Source organism: Wolffia australiana, chromosome 1, assembly GCF_029677425.1.
Source record: "Wolffia australiana isolate 7733 chromosome 1, ASM2967742v1".
Classification (NCBI taxonomy): Eukaryota; Viridiplantae; Streptophyta; class Magnoliopsida; order Alismatales; family Araceae; genus Wolffia; species Wolffia australiana.
In genome coordinates, this window is record NC_135835.1 from 28,455,518 (window position 1) to 28,463,709 (window position 8,192).

General features: G+C 42.5%; 1 protein-coding gene across 1 annotated transcript; it reads right to left on the reverse strand.

Annotated features, from left to right (window-relative positions):
* Positions 1-865: 865 nt before the first annotated feature.
* ABC1 (ABC transporter 1) lies at positions 866-7,717 on the reverse strand. The gene is made up of 8 exons (XM_078588298.1): positions 7,143-7,717; positions 5,880-6,105; positions 4,737-4,889; positions 3,855-4,013; positions 3,548-3,707; positions 2,614-2,723; positions 2,378-2,494; positions 866-1,411 (listed from the first exon to the last, which is right to left on the reverse strand). The coding sequence occupies exons 1-8, from the start codon at positions 7,673-7,675 to the stop codon at positions 1,013-1,015; spliced, it is 1,857 nt and encodes a 618-aa protein (XP_078444424.1). The 5' UTR covers positions 7,676-7,717; the 3' UTR covers positions 866-1,012.
* Positions 7,718-8,192: the final 475 nt, after the last annotated feature.

Sequence of the window (8,192 nt, forward strand, 5' to 3'; positions counted from 1 at the left end):
CTCTCTCTCTCTCTCTCTCTCTCTCTCTCTCTCTCTCTCTCTCTCTCTCTCTCTCTCCCTCTCTCGATCTCGATCTCGATCCCTCCCTCTCTCTTTCTCTCTTTATCACTCCCTCTTCCTCTCTCTTTCTCTCTTTATCACTCCCTCTTCCTCTCTCTCTCTCTCTCGATCACTCCCTCTTCCTCTCCCTCTCCTTCTCACTCTCCCTCTCTCTCTATCGTTCGCTCTCTTTCTCCCTCGCTCTTTCTCTCTCTCTCTCTCTCGATCACTCCCTCTTCCCCTCTCTCTCGACTGTTCCCTCTCCTCTCTCTCTCTATTGCTCCCCTCCCCCTCTCTCTCTCTCTCTATCTACTTCGTCATCCATTTGTCTGTTATTTATTCTGTTTTCTGTAACGGACAAATAACGGAACCGATAACAATGACAGACTTGTGAAAACAATGGCCAATGGTGAAATAGACAAAACAAAATTCCGTGGATGGATAAGGAAATGGAAGTCCGTTTAGTAATCAGTCCCGTCCAATCAAAAACGTCATCCGTTTTAGTCCAAGAAATAAATTATTGGGCCTGTTATACAATGAATGGTTGACTATTTTTGCAATGATTGGACAAATTAGGACATGTATGCCGGCTCGATGCCTATAAACATTGTTGAACACCACATTTAATAAATAAAATCTCTCTGGGTGATGTGCACGGCAAGCCTGCATCCGTCTACGGGCATAACCCGAGGGGTTGGCCGTACCCGGGCACCATATTTTTTTGCGGAAAAAAAAAACCACTGCCAGAAAAAGATACTCACGTTGTAATTATCATTCAGATGTCTACTTGGCCTGTTATACACTGAAAGGTTGACTATTTTTGCAATGATTGGAAATGTCATCTTTCTTTCTTTCTTTCAACAACCCAAGTTATTCAATGTCATTTTATGATTAAAAACAAGTAATAAGCTAAAGAAAATTAAGGCACATCTTATTAACCCAAACGGTTAAAATAAGAATATGAATATAACGGTCAGGAGAGACCAGCTGCGGAAGAAACCATCTCCTCGTTGTCGTCGGAGAAGGAGTAAGCGCGGTAGACTTGCAAGAGCAAATCCCGGCAAGGGACGACGGCGCCGATCTTGATGCAAGCGAGGAAGGCGCCGGAGAGCTTGCGGTGAAGGCTGTAAGCCTCGTCCGGCGGCGGCGTCAGCCGGTGCTTCAGCATCGTCGTTCCCAACGCGGTTATATTCTGCGTGATCTTCGAATTGCGGAAATCGTACCCTCCGCTGGCCGCGAACGGCAGCCCCACGATGAACGCCGCCTGAGTGTGCGCTTCCAGCATCACCTCCGACTCCATCCCCGTCAAGAACCCTAGCCGCCGCGACATCTCTATCACCGCCTTCTCGTCTCTTTCCGCGCACGCCATCACCTGTGCAGTTGGAAAACCTTCGCTCAAACCCCGGTTCTGAAGTTTGATTCTTTTTTTCTTTTGGAAAGATAATCAATACTTGATGGTGTTACGAGAAATTTCGTGACGACCCATAGTATCCGAATTTTAACTTCTTTTTTCTCGTTCTCAAGAGCATCTGGACTTGATGATGTTATGAATACATCCATAAAAATAGGAATGTATTCATAACATCCATATTGTATCATTTTTTAAAGATAACGAGCACTTGGTTATTATGAAGAAATATTCCAGGCATCAGGATTAAATCAAGACATGCTTATTTTCCATAAATGAGGATTACAGTCAAGACTTCAAAATCATTTTCTATAGATGAGGATTAAAATCAGGAGTTTAAATTTTCTCATAGTAAAATAATCATAGCACGTGATGTTTTGAAAACAAATCCTTAATTCTGGTTTTGAAGTTCTTTGTCTCATTATGTAGATTATCGGGACTTGATGATAATATGAATAGATCCTTAAATATACATAAAAATATGGAGTCAAACATTTTTTTCCCTTTGGAAGATAATGAGGACTTGAAGTTTTTATCATAATGAGATATATTGTCAGCGTTTGACAGTGTTAAAAAAGATGCTAAAAAATATGGCCATTCCATTCCTTCAATTTTTCATAATAATCAATACTTCATAATGTTAAGGGTAAATCCACAAAGATCCTAAAAACATGAACGTTTTTCTATTAGAAGATAAGTCAGGACTTTCTTTTGATGAATTCTTTTTAAGAATAAAAATGACTTGGTGTTACCAAACAATGAAGATGATCCCCTCTTTCAGATCAGATTTTTTTATGATATCATATAAAAGTAAAATCACCTGAATCTTTTTTTTCTATCATGAAAATCATATCTTAAAGATGATATCATGCAAATATATAATCAGCCTTGAAAAATGATTTTTATGAAAAACATAATCAGGATACTTACCATTCGGAGATAGTCGTCAACAAAGGGTTTTGGATAGTCGCGGGCAGCCCCAAAGTCGATGAGGTTGATCATACCGGCACCCTCATCGTACAAGAAATTGCTCCAGTTGGGGTCCGTCTGATTATAGTAAAATTTCTATCATGCTCTCTATGATGAACAGCTGATATGTGGAGAGAGAGAGAGAGAGAGCAAGAAAGTATTGTGACTAAATTACTGAAGTTTCTTGATGAACATGCCTGCATGAACCGGAAGACAAAAAGTTCTTTGAGAGTAAGCTCGAGCAATTTTGTGCCAACATGGTTGCGAACATGCTGATCCAGCAGTGCCACCTGATCGATGGGCACCCCTGGAGAGATGATCCACCATAGATCCAGAGAGATTAGTCATGATCCTAACTCTGAATATCAACAACTACAGAGCTACAGTGATGGGGCTTCGTATCCAAGAGTCGTCATGGTCATGGTCATGATCATGATGATCATCATCTGGTTTCTGAGAGTCATCATGGTCATGGACATGATCATCATCATCATCATCATCTGGTTTCCACAGGTCATCACGGTCATGGCCGTCATCATCCATCAGTTGATGAATCATTTGTCCCATTTGTTCAATCTAGGCACAGATGACGATCCATATGCTGGATGATCTGACAGAGAAGATTTGCCAGGATGGCAAGTGGATGATGACTGGATGGTGACCATGACATTGACGAAATTTTCGCTCACAATTCACTGATCCAAGGGTCATCGTCATCATCATCCATCATTTATTGGAGTCAACGTTATTCATTGAAGCAAAACACAGATGACACAAATGAAATTTCAGAACGATGATGATCTAGACCAATTCATCATTTTCTTCTAACCCTACGCTATGACATATTGCTGGAGAAAGCGTCCACCACCCTGGGATGATGATGATGATGACAAAACATAGAAACCCATTGCACCAATATTGTCATCCATCAACAGTAGAGGCTAGCTTTTTCAGAGATGAGTTCATTGACACATGGTAACAACAGGATGATAACAAATTTCCTAGAGTCTTCATCATCATCATCCAGCTTTGAAGATCCGCTATCGCCATAATCATCTTCATTATCATCATCATAATCATCTATCTGTCCAACCTAGGCTAAGCCGTATGCAAGGACAATCCAACAATTACCAGAGACGAGTTCAGTCGTCAGTACTTTCCCACTAGAGAAAGCATCCACCACGCGGGGAACATAAAAACCCTCGTCCCCAGACAGCAGTTCTCGAAATCGCCGCTGATTCTCCGCTTCTAACTCGTAATCGCATTCCCTTGCTAACTCCTCTTTGGCAACCTATAAAAAAAATCACTCCTGAATAACGTAGCTAGGATTTCATGTAATGGGATGATCATACCTAGGTTTAGCTCAGAAAAGTAGAGTACAGATGAAAAAGGTACAATTATTTCACAACAAGAAAGACAAGTTTAAGTTTTGGCATACCTTGATGGCTCTGTCAAGGAAAAGACCTTCGGGAATTAAGTTGGTGTACTCCAAAAGTAGTCTCACATTTTCGATATCGCTCTCAATGCTGTTTGCAACACCCGGGTATTGAATTTTCACAGCTACTTTTAAACCATCCTTCATGACCGCTGGATGAACCTGAAGACCAAATTGTGCAAATTCATTTACCATAAGTGACTTCATATTTAATCACCGTGTGTGGAATAAATCTTTCAAATACATTTCCAAAACACAGAAGAAACAGCCGTCACTAGTCAGATGGATGCCATTTTCTATCATAAGCCAAAGGCACCCCCGAGCATAAAATCTTCATTGTTTAACAAAAAGAAAAAAACTTCTTCCCCAAATAGGATTAGTTTTTTCCTAAGAAAAATTAAGCATTAATCGGGAATCTATTCAGATTTAAGATGCGCTCTTATGACTAAACGCACAATGAGATAAGTCAAAGGTGCCTCCAAACAGAGATCCTGAAGGTAAAACCGAAAAAAAGCCTTTTTAAATTTGATGGTCAGATAAATCACTTGATATCTTTTCAAGATTAAATATTCATAAGTTTCTTCAAAAAAAGTTAAAATGTTGACATGAATGGACAGACGCCTTTTGATGACCAAAAAAAAGAAGTTAAGTCAATGCTGCCTTCCAACAGAAATCATGATGCTATAAAGAAAAAAACCTTGCTAACGAAATATTAGAATAAATTTCACTGTTTTGCTTTCAAATTGGTAAAATGAATTTGAAAGGAAAACAGTGAAGTTATGCAAAAAATGAATGTTCTTCAAAAAAACATTATAAAATGAATGTGAAATATGTCTTTCTTTAAGAAGCACTTTTGGCACAAAAGACACAAGAACAAAAATGAACCTGGCCAATACTTGCTGCAGCTAATGGTTGGTAGTCAAAACTTATCAGCTTTGAAGACCAGTCGGGGCCCAACTCGGCTTTTAGAACACTGTCAAGCTGGCGTCTTGGCATCACGTCGGCACCCTGCCGGACAATATCCAAAGCAGCCAAAATCTGCAGTATTTCGTTGAAAAAACATAAGTTTCCCTGCCTCCATTGTGTTAACACCAAGATTAAAACGTAAACGAAGAAGAAGGGCCCAAGTCAAGACTCAGACTCAGGCCCATTTAGTGACAGGTCCTGAGGTTGACTGTGCAGGAACCAATGGGGTTTGGGGGATGGTTTTTGAGCAGATGCCAAAACATAGTTAACTCTTCTCTTATCTTTTTCTTCCCTGGACCCTTTCCTCCAACTCTAACCCTAATCCTATCCCTTCCTGACCTCACAGTTATCAGATACATGGAGAACTGGAGTAGGACAACTCTTAGGCCTGATGATGCTCTGTTTCTCGCTCTCTTTCTGTATCCCACTTGTCCCCTATCTTCTGTCAGAACTTATCTTTTGGATTGCGGGCTGTTTATTGGAGTCGGAAAATTTTGGATCTTGGGGTCTAGAGGTTCTACCACATTGATATACCGAAAACAGTTCAAAAGGCAGATAGTTTTCAACCAGGTCAGTTTTTGGGTCATAGTATCTATTATCGATTGATAAAAATCTAAAGTGCTATTGGAAATCAGAATTGGCAAGAAGGAATAAATAACAGGGAAGTCGTTAAGATACCCAACCTTATTAAAGGTATTTTAGTCATCCTTTATTCAGTGCAGTATCCATTTAAATAGATGAAGCCCACCCCTAAGGAGGACGGACTAGAAGTTGTTAAATGGACTTGGAGATCCTCCCAGAGTGCATTCAGGTGCCAATCCAGGCCCATTACCATTGTTCTTCTAGTTTTCTCTCTATATCCCTCTCTCTTTACTCATACACGATCATACCGCAACGAGATCTTAACATAGATGTGGCCCTCCTCGAAGGAGGCCATACGATACGTTGTTAAATTGGCAGGGAGATCCTCCTGGGCATTCTTAAAAACCAAAATATAGGTTCAATGGCACAAAAACTGAGAAAAAACTTAAACAGAGAAAAAAATGCAGAGATTTATATTACCGGTGCAGGAACAAGAGACTCATCTTGGATGCTGAGCATCTGCCCCAGCTTCAATGCCGCGCCACGCATCCTGCAAAGTGCCAGAGCCAAACGCTCTGCATTCTGTTCGGACAGAAATGGCGAGACTGCTGACTGATTAGTGCCATTCTGATCAGTACCATACATAAGCCTCTTTGCAGATTCTTGTAGTGTTCCCCAGGCAAGACCGGCTCCCAAACCAGCAAACCTTTCAACATAGAAACATAGAAAACATAGGAAACAATGCCAATTAAATAGGAATTCGAAGAAGAAACAAAACAAATAAGGACACTTAAAAACAAATGTTTTATTTTGTTTGGTAGTTTTTGAGAGAAGGGAACGGCGAAATTAATTCCAGCAACAAGCAAGGACTTTGCCATGAAGCTTTTCAGGTCAGATTAAATAGACACTCAGAAACCAGTAGATTGTGCAGAAGACTTCTCATTCAATTAGTAAGAATTCTCATAACTTTCATCGTCCATGTGTACTTGGATGAATGACATTGGCGATGACAAAACTCATTATCAACAAATATATGACAATGATAATGCCATCGACGTGTTTAATTGCTCTATCTTACCTAGGAAATAAATGGATGAAAATGACGTTGCTGATGAAGTCCCTTGAAAACTGGATCACAAAGACGAGGACTGGGCATCATTGAATGTCCAAAAACTGACGGATGATGATGACAATAATAGCTCTTGGGGACCGGATGATAACCATGATGACGATTAGTCATCAACTGATGGAGGATGGTGATGATGACGATGATGATGATGGCTCTTGGAAATCGGATCACAGTAATAATGACAAGTCATCACCATTCATCCCCATCATCATGATTGACACCGAATCCAGCGGTTGATCGCCAATAAGAAGAGAGAATCAAAGACAAAAGAAGAGAGAATCAAAGATGCATCACCAAGCAGGTTTCATGTTTACAAGACGCTCAAACGCGGTCATCTGACATTCATAGAACACAAGAAGAAAACTGATTCATCCAAGTGTCTTTTTCCCACCAAGAACCAGAAGAAATCAACCAACCCAGATAGTCTAGAAGAGTACGTCCTCATAACCGTCATCTTTCTTCAATGGAAGAATTTGAAATCACTCTACATAAAAGCACCTCAATCTTGCAGAAGTTCTATCCGGAATTCACTCGATCAAGTTCTAAAACTGACCATTAACGAAAATTTCTACAAACACACGAATAGCATCAAATTAGAATAGATTTAAACATACCCAATTGCTCTTCCAAAAGGAGTGGACGGAACTCTCTTCTCGCGAGGGCGACGCCGCGCTCTCGGCTGAGCAACCGGCCCAGCCGCAGCCTCCACCGGATCACGTCTGCCGACCTCCACAACCGCCGGCGCCGGTTCATCTCCGCCGTCGCTTTCAACAGCAGCAATAATTTCAGGGAAATCCGACGGCGAGCCGGCGGTGGACTGCTCGGCTTCCTGACCGGACGGCGAAGGCGCCGGCTCGGAAATTGAGACGGATTCCGCCGAGCCGAGGGATGAATGTTCGTCGGAGGAGAAGAAAACCACGGAAGAACGAGGCTGACCCACGTCGGGAATTGCCCTAATTCGGCCTTTGGTGAGCCCGGCGACGTCCGTGGCGCTCAAAAATGCAATCTTTACGACTTCTGCGACGGCGGACCCGACGCCGCTCTCGCCGGTTCGAGCGGCGGCGGCCGGGCGCGAGCCACGCGCGGCCTCGCGTAGAACGAGACCGAGCCCATCGGCCAGCCGGCGGAGATCTCGCCGCGTCGCCATGGTTCGGAGGAAGAGAGAAGTCTCTGCGACTTCACCGCCAGCGCCGGTAGGGAGAAGACTGTATCAACCACAAATAAACAATTTGACACCGTGGTAGGTCCCTCACCTCACACGTGGCGCTGCTTTTCTTCTCTTCTGACCCCACAATAGACTATGGATCCTCCTCTTGTTGACATTTAATTATTCTTCTGCCTGTGTATGTCTCCATTTTTTTATGTATTTAACTCTTTGCAATTAGGGATTGGCACCTCCATTGTGTGGCATCAACGTTGATGATCGGCTGGCCGATGTGGCCAATTCTCGACCACCCCGAAGCCCTTGGGCGGTGAGTAGTGCGGTGGGGGGCGAAAGTCCAAACCACCCACTACCAAACCTGTTCCCCCGAGGAGCACTGTTCGGTGCGGGTGTCCGGCACAGGAGGGCCAGCTGGTGTCGGAAAAACTCAAAGAACATTTGTACATTTATGGGTTTCGAAACCCAACCTTGACCCCTAAGTAAGCCTCTAGCTCAATCATTC